This window comes from Leptinotarsa decemlineata, unplaced genomic scaffold (genome assembly GCF_025532065.1).
Source record: "Leptinotarsa decemlineata unplaced genomic scaffold, Ldec_3_MD MMD2_tig00026336_RagTag_RagTag, whole genome shotgun sequence".
In the NCBI taxonomy this organism is placed as follows: Eukaryota; Metazoa; Arthropoda; class Insecta; order Coleoptera; family Chrysomelidae; genus Leptinotarsa; species Leptinotarsa decemlineata.
The window spans coordinates 13,067,240-13,094,987 of NW_027412692.1; the positions used below are offsets into that span (position 1 = coordinate 13,067,240).

General features: G+C 35.8%; 1 protein-coding gene across 1 annotated transcript in view; it reads right to left on the reverse strand.

Moving 5' to 3' along the window:
* Positions 1-1,527: 1,527 nt before the first annotated feature.
* The window catches only part of LOC111511757 (succinate dehydrogenase [ubiquinone] flavoprotein subunit, mitochondrial), a 45,807-nt gene continuing 19,586 nt past the window's right edge, over positions 1,528-27,748 (reverse strand). The window contains exons 10-12 of the mRNA XM_023167786.2: positions 27,222-27,365; positions 2,785-2,898; positions 1,528-1,654 (exon numbers count right to left, since the gene is read on the reverse strand). Coding sequence (XP_023023554.2) covers positions 1,568-1,654; positions 2,785-2,898; positions 27,222-27,365 — 345 coding nt within the window. The 3' untranslated portion in view covers positions 1,528-1,567. The remainder of the gene's footprint in view (positions 1,655-2,784; positions 2,899-27,221; positions 27,366-27,748) is intronic.

Sequence of the window (27,748 nt, forward strand, 5' to 3'; positions counted from 1 at the left end):
GAACATTTTTTGGAAAAAATGTCAAATTGGACAGGGTAAAAGATGATGTTCACAAAGTAGTGTGTTAAAAATATTTTTAACAGGATTTTTTTCATCCAAATAGCAATAAACAAAACATACTTATTCAATTTTCAAGGAAGTTTTATTATGACCAATAGATAAAGATACAATTAAATTCTGATACAAATGTATCATATATATGAATTACATTTTTATTATTATTTATGAACATCAATATGAAAAGTACAATTAGAACAACTACTGATATCAATACCTTGCGATGAGTCTTGTAATATATATTTGAACAATATGAGCTGACAATTTCATGGGCATTGATTTCTTCAAGTGAAGAGGACATTTCAATTTTCATTACAATTATAGTGTTCGTTTCGGATGTTATTATTGCTATCATCTCTTTTTCTGCTTATTAACACACATATGATATATTTTTGATGTAGATATGTTTCAAATAATCATAAAAGATTTTCTTACTCGAAGTTCATTGTGGAAAAAATATGAATAGGTACCTAAAAATGAAAAAACACTCTCGAAAAACTCTCCGGTACATAGGGAGACGTGAAAGTTGCTATTGTGTTTTTATTCAACTCAGTCAACCAATTTCCAGGACCGTTATTTAAAAGGGAATAATTCACACAATTATAATCGAATATTACAGAAAAATCTCGAAATATAAAATTGAATTTGATTTCTCAATATGAAGTGAACGTCTACAATCCAAAAACTACAACGAAAAATACAGGTCCGTATTTAAAAATTCAAAGATGGGGGTGGCCCAAGTCAGATGACAGCCTGTATAAAAGATTCATGGATATATTCTGAGAGCCCACATCAAGTGCCAATAGCAAAATGTAGACAGATTTTCAATATGTCTGCGAAAAAAGAAGACATAGGCAAAACAATAATTTGGGATTTTTTGGTTTTTCCTGTATATCTCATGAACCAAAAGAGCTATAATCGATTTCTTCACATCATTGAATAGGTCTCTTAAATACACAACTTTGCCACAATTTAACCGACACTCTATCTCTTATCGTTTACGAGATCCCCATGTACAGAAACGAATTTGAATAGCCCTGTATAAGAAATAGATTGATCGATGTAACGTCAGCTACTGTTGTAGCAAATCGCGGGCAGATGGCGCTGTACACAACCTACTTGATTTATCGACATTATTGCTTGATCTATTTGTGGGCAGATGGCGCTGTAATGCGTGGGCTCTTGGTGCCATATTTTGTGTATATCAAGCGCCTGTCGATTTTTCCACAATAATATTTAGTATTTTTCGTTCGTTATTGTTTTGAGCTTATTTCAAAGAAATATTTTTACTTTTACAGTTCGATGTTCTTTAAAAGCGTGTATTTTTAGTTTTTTAAACTATATTTATTTGCTTTTCAAATTTTAGAAGGTCATATACTCAAAAAAATGTAAGAAATGTCATAAATTCATAAACAAAAAATTTGCAAGGACGTTTTTGAAACAGCGTGCAATATCTATGATGAAAACAAGTAGAAACAACAAAATTTATTGACTCTTTGTGATAAAATGTTCAGTAAGCTCTCATTTTGGGTGGAATACTAGGACACTCATCTTCATCGAGGGTGCAGTCTATAACAGGTCGATATGTGAAACAAACCTGAAAATAAATTAAATAGTTAACTTGTTCAATTCAGTGTCCATGTCATAACTTGTTCATAAAAATTCAGAATCCAATGGTATTTCAATTTCATGAAATGAACAACATAAAAATAGCCAAAATCGAACGAGTTTTTGAAAGCTTGAACACAGAGGTTTTCAAAACAAGTCTGAAGAATGAGATGAAAGAAGTTTTGAATTAGTATTGACCGATATCAATATTACCAGTTTCAACTAAGATTGTCAAAAAAATGTACGGTTGTCAATATGCTTTTCAAAAATCAAGTGATAAAGAATCTGCCGTATTAGATTTGATAACATGTGGCATTCCACAAGGTTCAATTCTGAGACATGTGTCATTTCTCATTTACATTCATCCAATTCCCGATTTGAGCTTGAGTGTTTGCAGATGAAAAACCCTAGTTTATGAAAAAATTATAGGGAAATACTTCAAATCATTGGTGGAGGTCTAAAAATAATATCATCACGGTTGAATAGTCACAAATCAACAATTTATATAGTAAAGTCCCCGTTTGTAACAAAGAGAACGTCAAAATAACAATTTCATACTCAGGATTAACAACTTTTCTGGAAAAATCATATTGAATATTCACGGAAAAAATATCTCCACTGATTGATGTTTTCCTTCAAATTCGTAATTATATTTCTTCAAATTATCTCAAATACAATACTTACAATCTATATGGGGAACTGCTAATACATCAATTAAATAAATTGATGTTTCGCCGCAAGACACTTGCCTTATCGGCACTTCAGTAGCAAATACGGATAATATTATAAGAAAAACCATTTAATTCGTTCATAATTATGACTTTTGTCACGGAATGGGTTGAATAAACCCATGTCATCGATGACAGGAGAAAGCCAAAAACGTTCTCAAAAATTAATCTCTCCTAAAACATACCCTTTCAATTTAAACAAGATTCCTATGACTGGGCTTTAATCAAATGAGCGAATGAATGTTCAACAATCAATTTCACGTAATGGGGTTATTATTAATAACCGACTACATTTATATTTCTAAGTTTGATATTTAAACAAATGAAAATGTTTATATAGTTGCAATATTCAACTATAAAAATGTAAAATTTGAAACTTCAAATGCTCTACCTCTCCTGATTCTACGTCCATCCACGAGAGGGTATGTTTCCTCCAATGATCATCAAAAGATAGTCTCCTCTGCCCTCTTATTGGTTTCGAATAATCGTATTCATCTATCCGTTGCTGAAGAAAAAAATCGGATTATTCATCACATACATCATTAACACAATATAATATAATATGAATTTCATTATGTTATATTATATTACGTTATTTATGTTGTGTAAATGTAATGTAATGAAATGGAGTCTCATGTCATATCATGTCGTGTCGTATCATGTCATGTCGTGTTATGACGTGTCATAGTCATGTTTTTTTCAAATGGAAACCCTGTACATATGTCCAAATCAAAATAGTCCACACTATGAGTTTTCAGAAAATATAGGGATTGCCTACTTTACTTCAATCGGAAATGTATCTATTTCTTGAGGAAATAATGAGAAAGTCATCAGTTAGTACGAATATTTATCTACAGTTTCTCTTCGAACTTCAACTATTGTCTATCTTGTAATAGAGCAGAGAATTTTCTTCAATCCATCTATTTTTCTGTTAAATTTGTTGTTTTCTTGCGATAGGCCAATCCCTTAACGAGTCAATAGAAATATAAAGAAACTAGGTATGGGAAAATCACATAGTGCAGGACATGGGCGGGACATAGACAGAACGTGGACAGGGCATGGACAGAACGTGGACAGGACATAGACAAGACACGGGCAGGACATAGACAGGGTATGAACAAGAAAGGACATGGACAGAACATGGACAGGACGTGAAGAGGTCGTGGATAGAACATGGACAGGATATAAACAGGACGTGAACAGGACATGAAGGTAGGAACAGGCAAGAACAAGACATGACATGGACAAGACAGACACAGAACATGCAAAGGCCATTGACAGAACATGGAAAAGACATAACATGGATTGGACATGAACAGGAAGTAGACAGGGCGTGAACAAGACGTGGATATGACGTGAACAAGTTGCAGTCTCAGGTCTGCGCAAACGACGAGTTCAAGACAGGCACGCAATCAAAGCGTTTAAACACTGCTCAACATAACAAATATTCATATAAACTGCTCAAAAAAATACAGTCGATGAAAACCATGTTGGGCACCTAAGAAAATTGTACAAATGATAATTTTGCATTTGTGTAATATTCAAGTAACCCAGATCATTTCGACAATGATGAGTAGTTGTTTACAGCTGATTCTCGGCCTCCCCCCACCACTATGACGTATTAATTGCTTTTTTTATTGGTTGTTGTTTGGTGAAGTTTTTTTTGTTGTGCAGTGAAGTCAAGGCGTTGTGACCTTGAAGTGTCTGGTGCATGGATCGTTCAGATTTTTTTTTCATATGAGATTTTGTGTGTTTATGTGTGTGTGTAGGAGAATGCACGGTACAGGGTTTCATCATGTGCTTGTTTGTCTATGTACAAACATACGTCTGCATACTTCGAAGATCCTCCAAGTAATAAATGCTCCATCGGTGTTAGGGCACCAAGTTAGTAGTGGAGTGACGTCACAGCAATAACCGTTCAACGGCTAGAGAGCGACATGTTCACTCCACGACGTGTGGCAGAGTAATGCGTATTCATCGGTCTGCCCTCACCTCTCCTGAAGCGATGAAGGTTCGCTCTAGCCCCGCTATCGATGGTGACACAACGGCAGCCGAGGACTGTTTGCCTAGCGTCTACCCTCTCCGAGACCGCAACGACCACTGCTTGCTCGTATATCGACATCTGTTATCGCATTCAGTTGGGAGGTAATCTTGGCGCATGTAGTTGAGAAGTGGGGTTGGCTATGACGTCTTGACGGGTCCTATCAGAGTGTATTTAAGAAGCGTACGAGTGTTGGCTATGTCAGTTTACATCAAGTGAGTTAGTGAGAACTATTATATAAAATGTATTCCTGTGACTGTGGTAAATCTTTCACTCGTAGTGATAATCTTCGTCGGCATCAGCTCCAGAGTTGCCAAGGAGGGCCTGCAGTGAAACGGGTGAGAGTGGATAATGCAACACCTATGTATACGTGCAATTGTTGTAATGTGACAATTCCTATGAGCCAAGTGAATTCTCACCGAAGAACCATGAGTCATAAAAATAATGCATGTGTTCAATTGTCTGACGGTGTTCAAATTATAACGAATGCATTCAATTGCCGCATTGCTACATACAGGGTGGAGAGTTCGATTGTAACCAGTGACTACATTTCATTTTTCAATAAGATTAGGCAGAAGGTCATTGAATTACTGGAATCAGCCATCAGGATCCATAAAAGCATCAAGGTGAATATGGAAGTTTTTGGGAATTATATTCTTCAGACTGATGATTCGAGGGACACGAAGTCATTTAATTCCCAAAATAAAATAGTGGACCAATCTTCAGATTTGAATGCTGTTTTTGATGGATTCCGTGATGTAATTGTGGCACAAACGACTGAGTTCCAGGATCGTGACTCAGGTATTTATTTTTTAAAAATTTCAATAAGATTGAATAGTAATATTTTTTTTTTTTTATAATTCAGGTTGGACTTGTGAAAAAATATTGTTTCTCGAGGTCAACATTAATAAATACAGTCCACTGGAAGGACGTTCATATGTGAAGCTGCCTCAATGTATTCAATGGAAGAAAGCTGTTGTGAATGTTCGTAATGAAGATCAATATTGTTTTGCTTGGGCTATAACATCAGCATTATATCCTGCAGATAGTCGAGTGTCCGAACTTACGTCATATCCACATTTTTCCACTGTTTTAGATGTCACAGGTATGGATTTTCCGGTTAAAGTTAATAATAAGAGTATCGAAATATTCGAAGATAGGAATGATATTTCAATTAATGTTTACGGTTTAGAGAGTACATTTGAGAAGGGTAAAATGAAGTATGAAGTGATTGGTCCATTGCGATACTCACAGAGAAGACTCCGGAGACATGTCAATTTGTTGTTTATAACTGATGACTCCGGTAATGGTCACTATTGTTGGATCAAAGATCTTTCAAGATTAGTTTCTAATCAACTATCAGCTCATAGACAGAAAAAATATTTTTGTGACGGATGTTTGATATATTTTTCTGATGAGAGATTGCTTTTACGTCATAATATGTATGATTGTAATCACATTAGTACCACAACACCAACTACTAATTTAAAGATCAATAAATATGGTAGAATGGTTGCGGAAAATAAACTAATGTTTGAAAACTTTGAGAGGCAAATGAGGGTGCCATTTGTAGTGTATGCTGATTTTGAATCAGTGCTTAAACCGATTCATGTGAATGAGCCAAATCCTGGAAGTTCATACACGATTAAAACATTCAAACATGCCCCATATTCATTTGCTTATTTGATAAAGTGTTCATATAATGATGATTTGACAAAATTTGTTACATATAGGGGTGTAGATGCAGCTCAGAAATTTGTGAGTAGCATTGAAGATGATTTGAAAGAGATACATGAAAATCATCTCAGAAACCCTAAACCAATGGATACACAAACTGTCGAAGAAGAAGAACAGTTTGTTGCAGCCAGAACTTGTGGTATATGTAATAAAGCATTTACTGATGGTGACGTCAAAGTAAGAGATCATTGTCATGTCACAGGAAAGAAAAGATCACATGCCGCTCACTCGAAATGTAATTTAAATTTCAAAATACCAAACTTCATACCTATCATTTTTCATAATTTAAGTGGTTATGATTGTCATTTATTCATAAAAGAATTGTATAGGAATAAAGAGAAAGTTGATGTTATCCCGCAAACTAAAGAGAAATATATATCTTTCACGAAGCATCTCTTTACACACAGCTATACCGATAAAGATGGTGTGGTTAGGAAGAATTATCTCAAAATGAGATTTATCGATAGTTATAAATTTATGACTAATTCGTTGGAGAAGTTGGGTGCAAACTTGACCTCCGATCAATGTTTGGAGATGCACAAACATTTCCCACAAATTGAGAAATTCAATTTGATGAGACAGAAAGGTGTATTTCCATATAGTTTTGTTGATGACATTGACAAATTGAATTATCCATTACTTCCGACAAAAAATCAGTTTTATGACACACTCAATTGTGAACATATATCGGAAACTGATTATGATAGGGCTAGAAAAGTTTGGAATTTATTCGAGTGTCAGAATTTGGGGGAATACTCTGATTTGTATTTGAAGTCGGATGTATTGCTACTATGTGATATTTTTGAAAACTTCCGCACCACAAGTTTAGAGATATATAACTTAGATCCGGCACAATATTACACTGCACCTGGATTATCATGGGATGCCATGTTGAAGTTCACTAATGTTGAATTGGAATTACTAACTGACATTGATATGATTCACTTTTTTCAAAAAGGTATACGAGGTGGAATTAGTCAATGTAGCGAGAGGAAACATATAGCAAATAATAGATTTTTACCCAATTATAATCCCAACGAACCTTCCACATTCATTACATATTTAGATGCAACAAATCTATACGGTCACAGTATGTCACAACCTCTACCAACAAGTGAATTTACATGGTTGACACCAAATGAAATTCTTAATCTCGATGTGATGGATGTGAGTACTGATAGTCCGTATGGGTATGTATTTGAAGTGGACATTCATTATCCACAAGAGTTGCATGATAAACATTCTGACCTTCCATTTTTAGTCGAAAAAATAATACCACCTCGTACACAATCGAAAATTCCCAAATTAATTCCAAATTTGAATGATAAAAGAAAATATATTGTTCATTATAGGAATCTACAGCAAGCTGTCAAAAATGGATTGATTGTAATGAATACACATAGAGTATTGAAATTCAAACAATCATGCTGGATGAAACCCTATATAGATCTTAATACTGAAATGCGTAATAGGTCTAACAACAAATCTGTTAAAGATTTCTATAAACTAATGAATAATGCGGTGTATGGAAAGACAATGGAGAATGTAGATAATCGAATTGATGTTAGACTCGTTACACATTGGGAAAATATAAAGAAAAATATAGGTGCCAGCACTCTCATAGCCAAACCAAATTTCAAAAATTGTTCAATTTTCACTGATAATTTCGTTGCCATTCAATTGGGTAGAGTGAAGGTTCATTACGATAAACCATTATATTTGGGATTTTCCATATTAGAATTATCTAAAACAGTCATGTATGACTTTTTCTATGGATGCATCAAACAACACTTTGATGAAAATGTCTCTTTACTTTACACAGATACCGACTCGCTCATTCTTAAAGTAAACACAGAAAATTTTTATGAATTCATAAAAACTAACATAAGTAGATTTGATACATCCAATTACAGTATAGTTAACCAATTCAATATTCCAGTAACAAGTTCAGTCTTGGGTAACTTCAAAGATGAATTTCCAAATGATCCAATCATGAGTTTTTATGGTACAGGTGCTAAAGCATATTATGTGAAATCTGTTGATGGTGAATTTAAGAAAGCCAAAGGGGTTAAACGATCTGTAATAAAGAATGAATTGACATGCGAAGATTATCAAAAAATCGTCGAACAAGGTGGTATGATATTCAGAAAGATGAATTCATTTAGAAGCGTGTTACATGATATGTATACTGAATTAAAAAATAAAGTTGCATTATCATATCACGATGATAAACGATTTATCATTCCGAATACTACCCACACTCTTCCTTGGGGTCATAATGATATTGAATTTTATGAAAACGATCCAAATGAGAACATTCGTTGGATAAGTAATATTATTCAACAATCACAATCTCAGGAGACTCCATTGGATCAATTGATTAATTTATTATCTGCCGAGATCAATGATTGAAATATCATTCAATATCTTCAAAACCGGAAAATTCAATATTGATATTTATGTAGCCATTTATAATTAATAATATATGATAGAAGTAATGTGATATTAATGTATTATGTATGTATGTATATGTATTACTGTAATGAATATAAAATGATTAAAATTTTATTTGTATTATTTCTATTTCCCTAATCAATTACTGCAATATATAGTATAATGTAAATGACAGAAATATCAGTTTGAAGAGAATCATCGTAGAGTGCACAATGTCTAAAACAATCGATAAGTTTGGTAGAAAAAGAAAATGGGGTGGTAATGTCATTCGAGGTCCTCCTGGGAATGGTTTTAAATTAACAAAAGATGGTCATTATGACATGCAAAGGAAAATATTGAAAAATACAAGTGAACCAATTGACAAGAGTGATTGTGTAACTGTATCATATCTTGAGGGGGAAATTAATGGAGCAAAGGAAGTTATACTTCTAGCCCTACAAGCTGCAATACAATCCACAATAGGCAATATTGCTCGGGACGCCCGGCAAGCATTTAACGATAAAATTGCAGAGGCTCGGATAACTTTCACTCGTAAATTTGACAAACTTACAAGTGATGTAGACATAAAAATGTCTGACATAACAGCGTCTACAAATAAAAAATTTGATGCTATGTCAAACATAACAGGGACTACAATGAAAAAGTATGATGTACTGGAACAGAGAGTTGAAGTATTGGAGAAAAACCATAAAGAAGTTTTGGAGAGAAACTATAAAGTCAGGCCATCATCATCAGGTGGACTGGGATATCCAGGACTGAACATTAATCCAAATCATAGAATAATACAACCAAAACCAAAACCAACTGATGATGTATTAATGGAACCAACATGGTGAATGTATTCCCTCGTTAGGTTAGGTTAATAGCTACGTTAGGTTAGCTGCATACTTACGTTAGGTTAGGTGTTAGGTTAGTATTCCCTCGTTAGGTTAGGTTAATAGTTACTGTAGGTTAGGTTAGGTTAGGTTAGGTTAGGTTAGGTTAGGTTAGGTTAGGTTAGGTGTTCGGTTGCATAGCGGTAGGTTAGCGTACTAGGTTAGGTTACGTTAATACGTTAGGTTAGGTGTTCGGTTGCATATTATGTTACGAACGCGCGCGCGAAGAGGGCGTAGATGTCTCTCCAGATGTCCCGCCTACCTGGGGCCGGAGGCCCCACCCACCTGGGCGGAGCCCAGGCAGTGGGCGGGGCCCGTTAGGGCCACGCCCCCCCCCCCCCCCCCCCGTCGCCACCAACTTTTCGGATACCCCGCCCCTTTCCGAAGCCCCGCCCCCTTTCCGAAGCCCCGCCCCTCCCCTCCCCGAAGCCCCGCCCCCCGACTCCCAACATTTGCGCATGTACACCCCTACCCTCATCGCGCATGTGCGCTCCCACCATTTTCCCACCGCTCACGCATCGAAGTCGATACCCTCCGGAGAGCACTCCACAACATTCAGTTCGAGAAGTCATCTCATCGAGAGCAGTCCACTCCACAACAAGGCAGTACGTTCCAACGACCAACTTGATATTTGAGTAAGTAAATTAGGAATGTTATTTTTTATATCAACTAACTTTGTATTATTTCTTCTTTTTCAGAATGGCAACCAATACACAGGAGGTGAATAATGCTGTGGCGTCTATTCTGCCGGTGTCCGCTGACCAGGAGGAGGCAGCATCTTCGAGAGCGGTGACGGTTGACCAGCCAACCACTTCGCGTTCGCGAGTTAGGTGCAGATCTTCTAGCCCTGACTTATTCGAGGAGGAGGAGGAAGTCAGGGCTGTGAAGAAGGTTTGCCAACGACCTGCAGCAAAGGTTGGTCCTATTTCAAAGTACCGAGCTACTTGCAATAGGACTAATCCTTATGCAGGTAGTTTTTCGACCTCTCGTAAGAGGGCCTCCACACCAGCAGCAGCACCAGCAGCAGTGGAAATTCCGAGGAGTCCTTCTCCGGAGTTGGTGATATTGTCGCCGTTGGTGACGCGACTACCACCGCTGCCAGCGACACCGGCGGATCCTGAGGTGTTGGTGCCACAGCCTATCGGAGAGGTTAGTGAAAAGATGAGTGTTTTTCTGCAGAGATGCAAGAAAGCAGAACGAGCTGCCCGATCTAGCGAGGCCGAGTTGGTTACCATGAAGCGACAAATGGCTGAAATGGATAACCGACGGAGGGAACTCCAAAAGGAAATGGCCGAAATAGATCGGAATTATGCATCTCTGCAGGAAAGGTGTAAAGCAAAGACCTCTTCGATAGAGCTGTACAAAAAAGTAGTGACAGTTATGGACACTCTTTTTGTAGATGAAGTGTAAATGTAAGATTAGTTTTAGGTTAGTTAGGAGTATTTAATTATGGTAGTTTTAAGTTTATATTTGTTAAGTTTATATTGAATAAAGGAAAAGGAAGTGAAATAAAGGGTGTACACTGTTTTTTGGTTTGGTACACATTGAACAATGCGATGGTTGGAGCATTTTTCTTCACTTCCTCTTATTATCATTATTATTTTTTTATTTCAATTCCAAGTTCTTCTAGACAAATACCTCACATCAATTTTTGTGTTCTCTAATCACTTGTAAATAATTTCATGTGAAGAAAATTTAAAAAATAAAAAAATAGACATGTTTCATAGTGAAATCGACAAGTATATTTCATTTGTATTTTATCCATTCAAGTATCTCTTTCATTGAATATGTCTTATGTCACTTTGCAATTTACCCCTACTCATTGAATATGTCTTATGTCACACTACAATTTACCCCTACTCAATGTTCCACTCCTCTCCCACTCCCTCTCGAAAGTATAAAAGTAGAAATCATCTGATGAAACATTCAGTTGATCAGCTAGCATCGAGATGGAACCCGATTCAACCTCCGAACCCTATAGCTGCCCGGATCAGGGGTACAACTTCAATTACTGGGATAACAGCCAGGTACAGGTTGTCTCTTCCACCACGGAACCCCACAGTCCGCCATACGAATACCGGGATCACGACATCAGGATGCAAGTTCAGCATGTCACTGGCAGTGACGAAGGACACTTGGATGACTCGGAATATCCAGATCCTGACGGATGGTGGGACCCTGCTTATGATGACATTGTCCCAATGAGTAGCGACGACGACGATGATGACGACGACGACTCTGGTGATGATGCTGATGACGAGCTTGACGTTAGACGTCCTCCACCATCCCCTATCCTCATCGAGGATAGTCCTCCGCCATCCCCAATCCTAATCGATGATGATGTCCTCAATTCCGATGATGACATATAATCATCTACTCGTCCATCATTTCCTTTCCTTTCCTTCCACGGAGTACACACTTTTTGGTTGGTGTACACGAGGCACTGCGAGGCTGGGGCAGTGTCTTCCTCCCTTCCTCTCCCTCTTATTAGTTTTTTTTCCATAATAATCACTAGAATTTCTCCTAATAATCGCTCAGAGTTTCATTCTTGATGTTTTCGAATCTCAAACACTGTTCTACATTTCACCCCCTCCATTTCATTTCTTCCAATATAAATATAGCAACAATCCCAGTTCTATATCATTCTTCCACAATGTCGAGTACAGGACCCATCCAAGTACATGAAATAGATTCAACGTCTGATCATTTGAGTACAACCTTCGCTCAATTTCTGCAGCGAATCTATGATCTTCCTGATGATTTCGCAGAACGAGTGGAACAAGGTATTCAGGACGACATAGATGCTGTTGACGATAATAATGCGGATGATGTGATTAGTATATCATCTGATTCAGCTGATTATGACGACGACGACATCATGAGTATATCATCTGATTCAGATGACTACTATGAGGATGATATCATTAGTATATCATCTGATTCAGATGACGATACCATAATTATTGTTTCTGATGATGAGGAGCGTTAGTCCATATCATTGCATGGATTAATAAAAAAATAACAGCCCTTTTCAGGGCTACAATTAAAGACTGAAACAATAAAAAAAATAGCTCTTTTCAGAGCTACCATTATACTTTCAAACAGAAACAGATTCATACCATTGTTAACATTATGTTAACATTATAATCTCAAACGAAATATATGTATGTGAAAGTATTCATCATTATATGCATATGAATGATTGACAAATGCCAACTTCAACTTTCATTTAAAGTAGTACTCATCATATGCATAGATATTCAATGACTATCAAATTCCAAATTTCGACTTTTCAGTCAAAGTAGTAATTTATTTGTCATATAATGTATAGATATTCAAAGACTAACAAATTTCCAACTTAGACTTTTATTAATCAAAGTATTCATTTGTCACATAATCTATGAATACTAATACAACTAACTACTGTTTGTGTGAATAATGTAGCCCTGAAAAGGGCTGTTGTTTTTTTTTTGACCAGTAGGTCCACGGTTATTGTGCCACAGGTTGGACATTATTACATATAATACATGTAGATACTCGGGTGAAGTTTGTTAGTGGCCTCTCGCAAGCTTCACACCAATTCTGTCCCATTTCCATAATTGAGACAGTGTTGTGGGTGTTGACATGGGCATACCACCCTCCATTATTGTTTCTATGCGAATAAAACCGAAAGCAGCACCAACATAGTTTTTTGTTCTCTCCATCTATTGTGCTGATCAATACGTATGCATCCAATGCACAATACAAATCCAAGGGATCTTCCAGTGTCTCACTGACATTGAGTGTTCGCATACCGATCCTCATAGCACCATCACCTTCAGTTGTGTCAGCTTCTATCCCTTCATCATCTCCTTCTTCATCCATGACCCTCTCAAACTCCATCACGTCATCATCTTCGTCGCTTTGGTTGGCCTCGTTTTCAACTTCGTCTATCTCATCTTCATCGACTCCAACATCTTCTGCTTCAACTATTACTTCCTCTAGCGGAACATTGACATCCTCATCATCTGATTCGTCTATCCAATTGTTTTCATCAACAGCAGCTATTCTATTTAATGCAGCATTTATTTTTGCAGAATTCATCTTGTTGTTGTTTGCTCACAGTTGTAGAGAGTGAATGAATGAACTCTAGGTTTGCAAGTCAACTTATATAGGAGGTGATGCGACTCCCACTTGACTCGTTTAGAGTGGAATAGTAGGAGAAGTTATCCCACTATACTTCCACATGATGTTGATTTGTATAAATAGAGATCGTAGGTATAGGAGAGAGCATTCAGAGTTTCTGTAAGTCATCTCTTTATATTTCTAATCGAATTAGTAAAATGCCGTTTCCAAAAGAGTGGAATGAAAAACCAAAAGTGTGTGTCTACCCAATGATGATTGCAGGGGCTATTGTGTGCTACTTTTGTCAAATAAGTAGACCTAAGGATTCAATCAATCCATGTACTGGTATGTGTAGTGATTGCGTGTTGCGGATTCAACTATCGCCTCCTTCTCATCCACCGAAGCGAACAAAATCGGATTATCGTCAACAACAGTTACAGTGTCTGAAGTGTTCCGAACCTATAATATTTAACAATATAGGTATCTGTAGAAATATTTGTGGTATCTGTGCTGCCGTTCCAACTCCACTGCAACGTTGTTTGCGTTGTGATACATATTCCATGAATTGTTGGAATCATGTATGCAATGCATGTAGAAGTACTTGGGATCTGTGTGAGAAGGTTGGTCAACTCTACCCCAATAGGAGAATCCATTTTTTTCAATGTTGGTGTTTGACGCACGAGCAACAACTATTGAGGAATAGAGTCAAAGAACGTTCCACATCCACAGAGACATATTAACATTTTTCATTTTTTATTATCGTTATTGTCCTCTATTATTAATAAATATATATATATTTTGAATTTATTTGTATTATTTTCTAACATTTAAAAATACATGCATGCAACACAAAGTTTTCCTCTTAAATGACAAAGATTGTTACATGCGTGAATAGTTTAGTGAGAGAGCGCATGTGCCAGTTGATGAAAGAGCGCATGCGCTAGTTTATTTTCTTCTATAAATGGTGAGGTCTCAGTAACATCATCACCTTTCCTATCCACATTCTATTGCTATCACATATCATTCCTCAGACCTTAATAATCATGAGCTCTATGCCGCTATTGATTGCTGAAGATGGTTCACCACTTGTTGATATCGATCAGACTGATTTTGAAAATATTCCAGTATTACATTTATCGAGTCAAGATTCGATAAATGATTTTGATATTAACGACTTCGTTAACTTTGCAGATGTGCCAGAACCAAATGAGCAAATTATTATTGAAAATCCGATCGTTTCGCAATTATCATCACTCAAACACTCTTCATCTACCCTTCCTCTTGGTGTTGATAAGAAATCTAGAACAATCAAGAGGAAGGTTACTAAGACATCTTCATCGATTGTCACTGACTTTAAAGAAAAGAAAGAATCCAAAAGTGTTGTGCGACAGAAAAAACCCGCAACGAAAAGTGACAGATCGAAGAGGAAGCCAAAAGGTACTCCTAAAGAAATGAAGAGTGATTTGAAAGCTGAACCGCTATCTTCTTTCAGCCCCCTCCATCGGTTTGGGGAAATGAAAAGGAAAGCAAAATGCCGTCTTGTAAAGGCACAGATGACTATTGCTGAACTTGAAAAGAGTGAGCGAGCTATTAATGCTAATAATGAAACTCTTGAAGCATTAGATGCCAAGATTGCATTAGCGAAGGTTGAATTGGCTAGAATGTCTAAAGATGCTGATGAACTCCGTTCAAAAATTGGTAAAGATAAGCAATTCCATCAACGTTCGAGAATGCAAGCTCAGGCTGAGCTTGAGGAGTCGACTAAGCTTTATGAGACAGCATTATCAGTGAGAGATAATTGGCAAAAAGAGTTGGATACTGCATTTCAAAGTGACGGCGATTAGTTTTGGGAATGATAATGTGTTTTCAATATCGTGAGTTGAAAAATATAAGCGGGAATGGAGTATACAATTAATTTGGTTTGGTATACACAGAACATTGCGAATGGCTGGGGCAATGTTTACCGCTGCAATATTTTTCAGTTCACATACTTATAATTGAAATGAAAACAATAATGAACTTTAATATTACTTTATTCATAAAAGTCACTATTATATACATTTAAACCATATTTGATTCATCAATCCAAGAATTTTGTTCGCTAGGAAGGCCTAACCACTTTACATATACTTTATTTTTTCTTCTCTTCAACACCTTCTCAATCAGATATACGTCAGGATTCTCGGTTCGTAATAACTCTTCTTCGTAAAAACATCCTCTAATCGGCTGTTCATTCATATCTTCAAGATTATAAGTCGTTGGGATGGTTTTATTAATTTTAACAATCTTGAATAGCTCCGTGGTAAAATTCGCAGTGTAAGACTTTTCAAAAATATGTTTGTATTTACTTATACGTACAATATCATTTAATTGGAATTTGGGTTTACTTTGTCTTCCTCCAATTCCATTGATACCCTTGAATTTTAATTTTGTTGTTGAATCAACATTGATGGGTGCCATACCTATTGTACGATGAACTTTATTATTATATCTACTAGTTATAATTGGAAGAATATCAAGCCATTTGTGGTGACCTCTCATCGAAAATTCCTTGTAGAGCCATGCCTTTATTGTACGAATCACTCTTTCTGCTATAGCTGCCTTCTTTGTGCTAAATGTTGAATAATGATTGATATTATATTCTCGCATGAGAGATGAGAAGCTTTTATTGAAAAATTCTTTCCCTTGATCGCTTTGTATGTGTTTGGGGGAGTATTTGGCTTCTTTCAGTACATGTTTCATTGCATTAGTTACTGTACTACCTGTTTTATCTTTAACTGCTACAGTCCACAGATATTTGGAGTAACAATCTATCACTACAAGTATATATCGGTATCCTTCATTACTTTTTGCATAAGGTTGCAGTTCAGCTAAATCTATTTGCCATAGATCTGCAAAACCTTTGATGGTGGTTATTCTTCTACGAAAATTACGTCTTGCAGGTTTATGTAATTCATTAACAACTTGTCGTTTGACATCACTTATTTCATTAGTCATTCTATTTCAATATGATTAAAGAGAAAAGGTGATAATGTTACTGCATTGAATGATGATGTGACAGTGATCATTACATGTGAATATGTTAATATATTATACCTTCTTCACGTAATTCTTCAATTATTGAAATTATTTCATTATCATGTCCGGTATGTCCGGCTGACTTTGAAGCTACCAATAGTCGTAGGCGAGCAACTAACTCTTTCGGTGAATTCCAGTACACATAATTCACAGGTTTAGAATTATATATTTTCTCCATTTTCACTCGTTTGAGTGCTCCACCAATTTTACTTCTACTTCTTATTGGATATTGTCGTGAGTCTAATAGAGGTTTGATAACTTCACGAAATTTTTTAGAATTTGTATTTTTAAAACCATTCTTCAGATGATATTGTTTATATGGAGCATTCGTTATTTTCAATATTTTGGAATATACTTGACGAGTTTCTTCATTATCAACATCTTGTGGATTCTTCAAAAAAATCATATCATACAATTCTGGACTACCTGCGCATTCATATTTTTTCACTTTATTAGCATCCCAAAATGAAATGTTTCCATCTTTGAAATTTACCACTAGACTTCCCATTTTCAGCTTTTGTGTAATTGGATCCATACGTACGCCAAATGTTCCATCATATGCTGGATTTCTAGATTTTATATTATTCAAATGTTTCATCAAAACATCTTCACCACTTTCATTCATAACAGGTGAGATGTCAGGATCCGAGGAATCGATGTGGGACGATGATGGTGTTTCGAATAGAGTTGTTCTCATATCGTCTTGAAGTGTGCTCGTGTCACTATTCACAGATGATACACTACCAAAAGATTGTTTTCTTCCTATTGGAGTACTCATGGGATAATTTGAAGTAGATTGAACAGTTCCATGATTTGGTGATAACACTGGTGATTTAGAAGTAGCGTTTGATGATAAAACATTCAATGGTTTCATTATGGGCTCATACAATCTTTCAAGTGTCGTACGATTTTCAATATTATCATTCTTGATAGAGTTGAATTTCTGCCTGACAGCTTCTGTTGTCTCTACTAGTTGACGTTTCAAATTTATTTCATTGTTTTTATTTTCAGGATCTTTTTTTGTATTCATAATGCCCTTTTTTTTGAATTAAAGCTTAATTCGTTGGTGAAGTGACCACTACAATATTCAGTGATCGAATAAGTTCCAAAAACAAGATCATGGGTATATAAAACTATCGAATCCTTTGCGATATCTACCTTCATCTATTTTTCTATCCTTATCAATGACTAGAAATCCATATTGGTCCTCCCAGCATTTAACACACATCAATTGGAATTGTTTGAATGTTACATCGGGTGAAACATGATCTGAATAAATGTGATGTAAATTCGTCTCATCTTGTTTGAACATTATAATGAAATTGGTATTGTCACGCACTAACTGTTTGGGTACCCGTGAATATGTCTGTGCTAGATAAAAACAATCAACATCCTTATGACGTCCCATACAGAAATATGATCTAATAATATCTTGCTTTTCACATATTACATCATCGAAAATGAAAACAGAATTAGGCTTAGCGTCGGAGGGTTCCACTATTTCTGCATTATTGCTGAATGTATAAAAACCTAATCCTTTTATAGGTTCCAAAACACTTCGCAAGTACTGATATTTAGGTTGATTGAGTGATTTCGAATAGAGATACACATTTCTAAATCTCAGTCCTTGTGGATGTGTTAATAGTGATATCATTGCATTCGTCTTTCCACAATTTGAAGGTCCTATAATGAGTCCTCGAACTGATGATGGAAGTAGTGGACCATGTCTGAATACCCTTTGTCCATTCAATCCACAACCAAATTTCTCATCTAGATTATCTACAGCAAACTTTTCTTTCTGTTTTACAATGCGCATCGTGCCGTGGTTGGAGACTATATAAATGTTATTAGCTTATTCATTTCAATGTGTACCATCAAACGATACGGACGTATTGAAAGTGATCGTAAAATTAAAAGAGGTTGTGGTTTTGTTAATGATTTAATAAACAAACTTCCTTTCGAATTACATCTACCGGAGGTTATCAATACTGTGGACCGGGTACAAAATTGAAACAACGTTTAGCTCGTAACGACCCTGGAATCAATAAATTAGATATTGAATGCAAAAAACACGATATTCAATATTCTAAGCATCCATCCGATCTTGCAGCAAGACATTTAGCCGACAAAGAACTTGAATACAGCGCTTGGGATAGGGTTAAATCGAAGGACGCGAGTATTGGGGAAAGAGCAGCTGCATTACTTGTCACCAACATTATGAAAGCGAAAAGACATATGGGCATGGGTTGTAGTACCAATAAGAAAAAATGTAAGAGGAAACAAACGAAGAAAAATAAAATTAAAAAAGTTGCATTTGGTGCTGGGATAGTCCATAAAGTGCGAAATGTATTGAAGAAAGCTGGTGGGAATCAATTTGTGACGAATAATAGCAAAAAAGCTATCACTGTGGCATTGCAGGCGGCACGTAAATACCTTAAAGCTGCCGGTGGAAAGAAGAAAATCCGCACACCACGCATAATTCCTGTTCCCAAGATCGGTGGACTTTTACCATTGATACCAATTTTTGCTGGACTATCCGCACTAGGAAGTTTGGCGGGAGCTGCTGCTGGTATTACCAAGGCCGTGAATTCGGCAAAAGCCAGCAGAGCGGCTTTAATGGAAGCCAATCGTCACAATAAAACCATGGAGGCTGTAGCATTAGGCAAACGCGGAAGTGGAATATATCTCAAACCATACCGTAAAGGTTTAGGACTATATTTAAAACCATACAAAGCCACAAACAAAACAAAAAACTAATTGAACCCCTACCTCAGAGGCCTCTTACTGATCTCGATCTCAGTTATTATGCACAAAAAATGAAAATTCCACATTTTCGTGGTGTTTTTATGCGTGATAGATTACCATCTTCAGGTCCAAAACAAAACGAGACAGCTATTGTTAATTTAGATGGAATAAGTGGACCAGGAACACATTGGGTGGCATATAAAAAATGTGGGAAAGAAGTCACATATTTCGATAGTTTTGGAGATCTACCCCCACCATTGGAATTGACTCGATTCTTTCGAAAATGTTCGAATGTAAAAATCAAATATAACTATGATCGACAACAGAAATTTAATACAGTTCTCTGTGGTCACTTGTGCTTGCAGTTTCTCTCTAAATAATTTTCCAAATAAAAATGGATTCAACACCAAAACTGGATCGGGAGGCTATCAAGGGAATGGGGTTTTCACTTAGAATGTTTTCAAAATATGGTACCTTGAAAAAAATGGATAAAGTGATGCTTGCAAATATGCCTAAGGAAGTGATACTTGCATGTGTTGCACATGAGATTGCATATGTTTGGGAAAAGTTGCCTAAGCATCTGCAAGATGACATCGATATAATGAAACATAGATATTGTTATGAGCACCACCACCACGATCAAAATTCAGAATCGGATGTTAATGACGGTCCTATACCTCGGAAATCTATGTGTTGTATTTGTAATATAGAGGATGTGAATATTGGTATCAATAAAAATGATACTTATTACAATACAACACCTTCCAAAAAGTGTAAATTGTCTCAAATGTGCTGTTGCTGTGTACAATAATAAATTGAAATGTGTTTCAAAATATTCATCAGTCATGTCACGAAAGTTCGAGCTACAAGCTGTCGGGACAAGTGTCTTGAGTGCGGATTTTTTTCCACCAATTGAATTGGATAGGAACAGTCGTTATGGATTAGGACTTTTGGGATTCTATGGATGCAATACAATCAATAATATAACTGAAGCTAATAACTTAGTTAGTTTTAGAATCAGTAATGACAACTCATCGATACCCCAAAAGTTGACAATTGAAATTCCATGTGGTGCTTATGAAATAGAAGAGATCAATGCCGTCATACAGAAACATATCATGTTCAGATTGTTTCATGATAAAAAACCAAATGATGTCGTTGCAGATGATATTTTCTATCTACACGCCAATAATAATACATTCAAATGTGAAATGCGATCCAAATATGAAATTGATCTGACACATCCAAATTCAATAGCAGAAATGATGGGGTTCGCTCATGAAATATTTCCACCAAATCAGATACATGAATCATCATTACCAATAAACATTACAACTGTGAGACTTATCCGCTTAGATTGCAATATAATATCTGGTTCATATATAAATGGTGAAGAATCCCACATTCTTTTCTCATTCGATATTGATGTTGAACCTGGCTACAATCTTACTAAAGAACCACACAGTATTATATATATGCCTGTCAGTCCAGAAGGTCGTCAATTGATTCACAACATTACAGTGCGTATTTTGGATGAAAAAAATAACCTTATCGATTTTGGAAGTGAAGAAGAGATTTTCATTATTTTGGAATTGAAGAAAATCGAATAACTGTTGTTATGGGTTTCATTTATAATAGACAAAATCGCATTGAACAATCCCAAACGAGTTGCACTATCAAAAAGAAAGGTGTGCATAAAAAGAAGCTCATTCCACAAGTGTATGCTAAACAGTTAGCACATAACGCTCTGTCTGTGAGTGATCTTAAATTTTTGAAATCGATTGGATTGAAAGTGAGAAAATAACAATGGTGCTCGAAACAAACAATGAAAAGTTGAATATATTCAATGAACCAGTGCTCGATCATTCTCTCATAAGTTTACATGAGCACACATATAAGCCCTATGGATCACCGCTATTCAGGAATTCGGATGAAATCAGAATTGCAATCAATAATCAAGATGTTATACTAGATATTGCCGAGAGCTTCATTTACATAGAAGGTAAATTCACCCCCAAAGATGTAGCGAAAACATGCTATCTCTCGAATAATGCAATTGCATTTCTCTTTGACGAAATTCGTTATGAAATGGGAGGTGAACAAGTGGCTGTTGTTAGAAAACCTGGGATAACATCTACAATGAAAACCATGATATCATTTGGACAATCTCATGCTAACACATTATTGACATCTGGTTGGGGACTTTCACAATTGAAGCAAGATATCTTGGATACAAACAGTCATGTTTTTAGTGGAAAACTACCACTGAAATATTTGATGGGTTTTGCTGAAGATTACAACAAAAGTATCTTGAATGCCAAACAGGAATTGATTTTGATTATCGCTCGATCATTCAAAAACTCATATATAGGTGAGGTTGATGCTGATTTGGAAATAAATAAAATCGAATGGAAAATAAGGCATATTGTACCAGATGATAAACACAAGCTCAAACTTTTGAGTAGAATAAACAAAAGCGGTCTGAATGCCAAAATCAAGTTGGCGTATCGTATGTGGGACCTCTATGAACTACCATCATTACGTGGGACTTCTTCAGACATATGGGCCATCAAAACAACTAACGCATTGGAAACTCCTCGTTTTGTCATCATCGCATTCCAAAGTACTACCACATCTGAAGATAGAACACAAGATATTACAAAATTCACAACTGCTGATATCAATAGTATTCGAGTATACTTGAATTCTGAAGTTTATCCATATGAGCGTTGGAATTTGAATTTCGATAAAAAACTTGATGCTCCTGCTTATTATGCTTTTGAGAGTTTCCAGCGAAGTTATTATGATAAAGATATGAGTGAACCTCTGATGGACATTGGACAATTTAGAGAGAATCCACTATTCGTCATCGATTGTTCCCATCAACCGAATGCAACAAAATCATCAACTATTGATATAAAGATTGAGTTTGAGACGAGGAAGACCAAGTTTCCAGACAACACTAAAGTATATGCATTAATTTTGCATGATACAGTTTTAACATACAATGCATTGGATGGTTCAGTTCATAGCAGATATTGACACTTTTTTTTCACTCTATCATGTACTGTTTTATGATCTTTTTTTTTTTTTATTTGTAACTGACTTATATCATGTATTGTATTTTATATCATATTTATTGTTTTGTAATCATTTTCTATTGTATTTCATCAGATTTAAATAAATAAAACATGAAAATAATACAAAGTTTTTTATTTGACATTATTTATGATTCACAGGAACATACAGACTATCTAAAATAACTTCTTCCTCATAATCATCATTTTCGCGACCATCTTCAATTTCCTCTCGATTTTCATCATTCAATTCAAAGTGATGAATAATCCATTCTGGCAAGTATGGTTGGAGGCTATACAGGAATCTTCTTAGGTTCAGTTCAATCATAACCTCACAAAGTTGCCACAATTCCAATTCATTATCCAAAAATTTGTTGCAAACTTCTGCACCACTCCAATAGTTCTCAGCATCACGAAGGCATAATTCGATTTGTTTTTCATCATAGCATACACTCATATCATAAACGCTTGCATGTTCGGCTCCATCACCCAACACCTTCAATTTAGACGACAAATGTTGAACCGATGATTTGAGATCTACAATATCGACCCAATCTTGACTTGCGTACTGCATCCACATCTTTAAATGGTGGAACTGAAATCGAACAAAAAAAAAAAAACAATAAGCAACCTCCAATTTTTCAGTGATATAATACTCACATTCCCATTTTACTTGTAGTTACAAAGTGAGTGTATTCAATTAAGTTAGTAATGTTTATATTTCCATATAATTATCATCTAATATATGAATATTAATAAAACAATAAGAAATTCATTATAATTACTATTATTATTCAATCATATTGAATTTGACTAGAGTTATCGTTTTCACACCAAAAAAACTTTGTAAGCTATGACCTAAAGAAATTCACTATAAATTATTACTATTATTCAATCATATTGAATTTGACTAGAGATCGCGTTTTCATGCCAGCAAAACTTTGTTGGCTCTGTCCTAAATACATCATCGTATATTTACCACCTGATGAGTTGATACAAGATATATCGTCATCACTGAATTGCAACGAAATACGTTTTGGTAGCCATGTTTTAAATAATTTATCATTGCTCACATCTTGCAAAGTTAATAAAATTGATTTACCAAATCGTGTAGAATAAGTTGACATATTTTTAATTATGTACACTTCATCAATTGGCAATGATGATAAGGCCTTTTGCTCTAGTATTTCAACCTCCTGTACAATCAAATTATTAATTTTATTCAAGTCTACTTTTGAAACGGACATGATGAAAATATATATGAAAATATAAACAATTTCCAACAGACAAATACACTCACCGTCTTCCTTCTATTACGAACTGAATAACACTCTACCAATTGCTAACTGCTGCAGATATATTCGTCTACTGATTTCATTGTGTGCCAGGCATTTCTTTTATATTAAACAGTGTGAGTCACCCCCACCATGAAACCGTGAAAGATTCACATTGCTAGTTGCTATCCACTAGAGATGCCTGACGTCACAGCCAAGCCCATCTCCCAACTTGATGCGATAACAGTTGCCGGTACGAGCAAGCAATGGTCGTTGCGGTCTCGGAGAGGGTAGACGCTAGGCAGACGGTCCTCGGCTGCCGTTGTGTCACCATCGATAGCGGGGCTAGAGCGAACCTTCATCGCTTCAGGAGAGGTGAGGGCAGACCGATGAATACGCATTACTCTGCCACACGTCGTGGAGTGAACATGTCGCTCTCTAGCCGTTGAACGGTTATTGCTGTGACGTCACTCCACTACTAACTTGGTGCCCTAACACCGATGGAGCATTTATTACTTGGAGGATCTTCGAAGTATGCAGACGTATGTTTGTACATAGACAAACAAGCACATGATGAAACCCTGTACCGTGCATTCTCCTACACACACACACACACACACACATAAACACACAAAATCTCATATGAAAAAAAATCTGAACGATCCATGCACCAGACACTTCAAGGTCACAACGCCTTGACTTCACTGCACAACAAAAAAACTTCACCAAACAACAACCAATAAAAAAAGCAATTAATACGTCATAGTGGTGGGGGGAGGCCGAGAATCAGCTGTAAACAACTACTATGATGAACTATGTTTCAAGTAGATTTTAAAAATTCATGGGATCGGATGTGACAAAATATACTTTAATTTCAACAAGAAAAAAGACAAGATGAAAAACGATTTTTGTTATTCATGAACCATGGTACTGTACAAGAGCTCTCTAGGAGGAATAACGAGTCCCTGTGTGTATACAACCGTGATAGCATGGTGTGCACTGATGAGGAACACTTCAAAACGGTTCGCAGTTGGTTCCTTGTTCGAATCAGGCGAAGTCCCACTATTTGTCCTAGAGAGCTCTTGCAAAGTTGTTTCTTCAAAGTGAGAATCTTTGCAATTATGTCTGAGGCGACTTGGATTCCGAAAGGTTAACAGTCGTAAGGTATTTTTGATAGTCAAATTTACATTATATAAGAAGTTGTTGACTAATAGGACATGTTTCATTTAGAATAACTGTTTTTAATCTACGCAGCAACTTTTCGGGGTTGATTAGACATCTAGACTTGTATAGATTCAAATATCAACATTTGTCAATATATGTCGAGTTATTAGCTAAAGAAGTAGTTGTTTTCTGTCGGAAAACATATATAATGGTATAGTCAAAATGCATTTGGACTTGTCAGTGATTTTATTATCAATTTTTACTTAGATAAAAGCTGGAAGCAGCAAAACAACCTATTATCTTACAGTGTAAATAATTCATAACTTCCGACATCGAAAACTCTCACAAACATTTATAGTTAGTACATACATACAAAAAAATTATTTTTGTATGATTGAACACTACATACTTAATTACTTTTTTACTTCTTCAAGTCCTGAATAGTAACTACATAATTCAGAAAGAATAGGCTCTACAGATTCCTTAATCTTGAGTGATGAATTCGATTAGGAATATTTTTAATAATTGGTCCTTAATATAATCGAATCGGCAAACTCGTCCGCCATCTTGAATTCTCCAATCAATAAATGAATATGCTATATTTGGCCCCAAAAATCACTACAAAGAAATTTCGCATGGATTCGTACCATGGTTCATGAATAACAAAACACGTTCTTAATCTTGTCTTTTTTCTTGTTGAAATGAAAATATATTTTGTCACATTCGAATATGAACATCTGCCGATTCCATGAATTTTTAAAATCTACTTGAAACTTAGTTCATCATTGCCCAAATGATCTGTGTTACTTCAATATTACACAAATGCAAAATTATCATTTGTACAATTTTCTCAGGTGCCCAACATGGTTTTCATAGACTGTTTTTTTTTGAGCAGTTTATATGAATAGTTGTTATGTTGAGCAGTGTATACACGCTTTGGTTGAGATTGTAGTAGGGAGAAATGTCATTAGTGTCAAATACGTCATCATTATAAAAAATGATACTCCTGGACACCGACATCAAAGGGACCGACGCTGAGTGAAACTACTGTATACAGAAATACTGTGACATGGATAGATCATGGGCAGGACATGGATGAGACATGAACAGGACATGGACAAGACATGAACAGGGAACATGAACAAGACATTGAAAGTTATATTTTATTCTTCATGGCATTATAAAAATTTCATATTTTTAGAATACTGTCCTATTATTGATATGATTGCAGATATTCCAAAACAACTATTGGACGTTCAGGATATCTGTTGTGACTCTTGTTTTTGTTTCGACAGCCTACGCGAAGTAAATGACTCCATGACAGAAACTGTAGCCACAATATACGAAACTATTTCATTTTTATTGTGCCAAGGAAAATAAAATATAACTCGCAAGGGAATATTTCAGTGAAACAATGAACAATAGTTCAAGCGGCAGCATTCGGTAGAAATCTCCAATAAAATATGTATTTCATCAGATGCTCGGTGAAACATGGCAGAAAAAATTGGTCGTGAAATACCAGAGGAAGGCCAGCCTTTGAAAACATCTATCTTGGTTTATCTTATATTCATATGTATAAAGAATAACAAATAATTATTGCAATGATCCAAGAATAATTTTAATGAGATTAAGGATTTTCACGTCATGAAATACGGAGGCATCAAATATTCAGAAAGATTCAAAATAATTGCCTCAAATCGTTTATGAACTTTTTCAATAACAGAATTACAAAGCATGAATTGCTAGTCTTTCCGTTGCAACAGCGAATCATCCAAGATGAAATCAAATTTTTCATGGAGTGGAAAATAAACAGTTTTTCGCTTGCTACTTTCCAGCTCAAAGAAAAGAAGAAAGCCAAATAAAACGAATATAACCGCCGCTGTCAGTTATTTATCTTTGAATATACACCGCAAGATCTCGAGTCTGGTGTGCTCCTTTTTTATTTTTTCAACATTTGCAAATATTGCGTTTGATCTTATTTGCATATTTAAGGGGCAAGAAAATACAATTGTGATTCATCCAAATTAAATATTTCCACAAATAACGATGCCATGAATAGCAAATACTCATTTTCTTATCGTGCAACCAGTTCTTGCTATGTCGGAACTGAATTAGAAAATAATAATGAACAAAAATTATCGCTTTGGTAATATTCTTACCGAAGAAAAAAGTTTCCGAAACCATACTGTTCGTACTTAGCTATATTATAGTCAGTTTTTAGAATTACTGTTCTTTTTCCCTGCTATAAATATTCAATAAACTTCTGTCATGACCCTTACCTTACAGTCTTCTCTGGCGTGTGCACCCCTAGATTCTTTTCTCTGCTCCATTGAGTAGATCGCTTGTATTGAATTGATAAACAAGTTGTGCAATTCTAATGCTTCAACAAGATCTGTATTCCAAATCATTCCTCTATCTGATACCTAATCATATAAAACATATAATTATCAATAAGCAATGAAATTACAATTATATACACTCCTAGTGCAACATTTCTTGGTCTTACTCTAGATCAGGGGTCTCCAAACTACGGCCCGCGGACCAAATCCGGCCCGCCAGTGTCATCAATCCGGCCCGCGACAGTCAATGAGTCACTGTCATCAATCTGGCCCGCGACAGCCAATGATTACCTAATTGTTGTTACTATTGCTGTGATAAGTTGAAGAAGAAAACACAGAATGATAATTACTCGGTTTTATTTACTTGCAAGGTAAAACTTAACGACAGAAATGATGACAAAGAAAACTTAACTTAAATATTTGAGTTCAGGCATATTAATAACTAACAAATAATTGAAATGAATCAC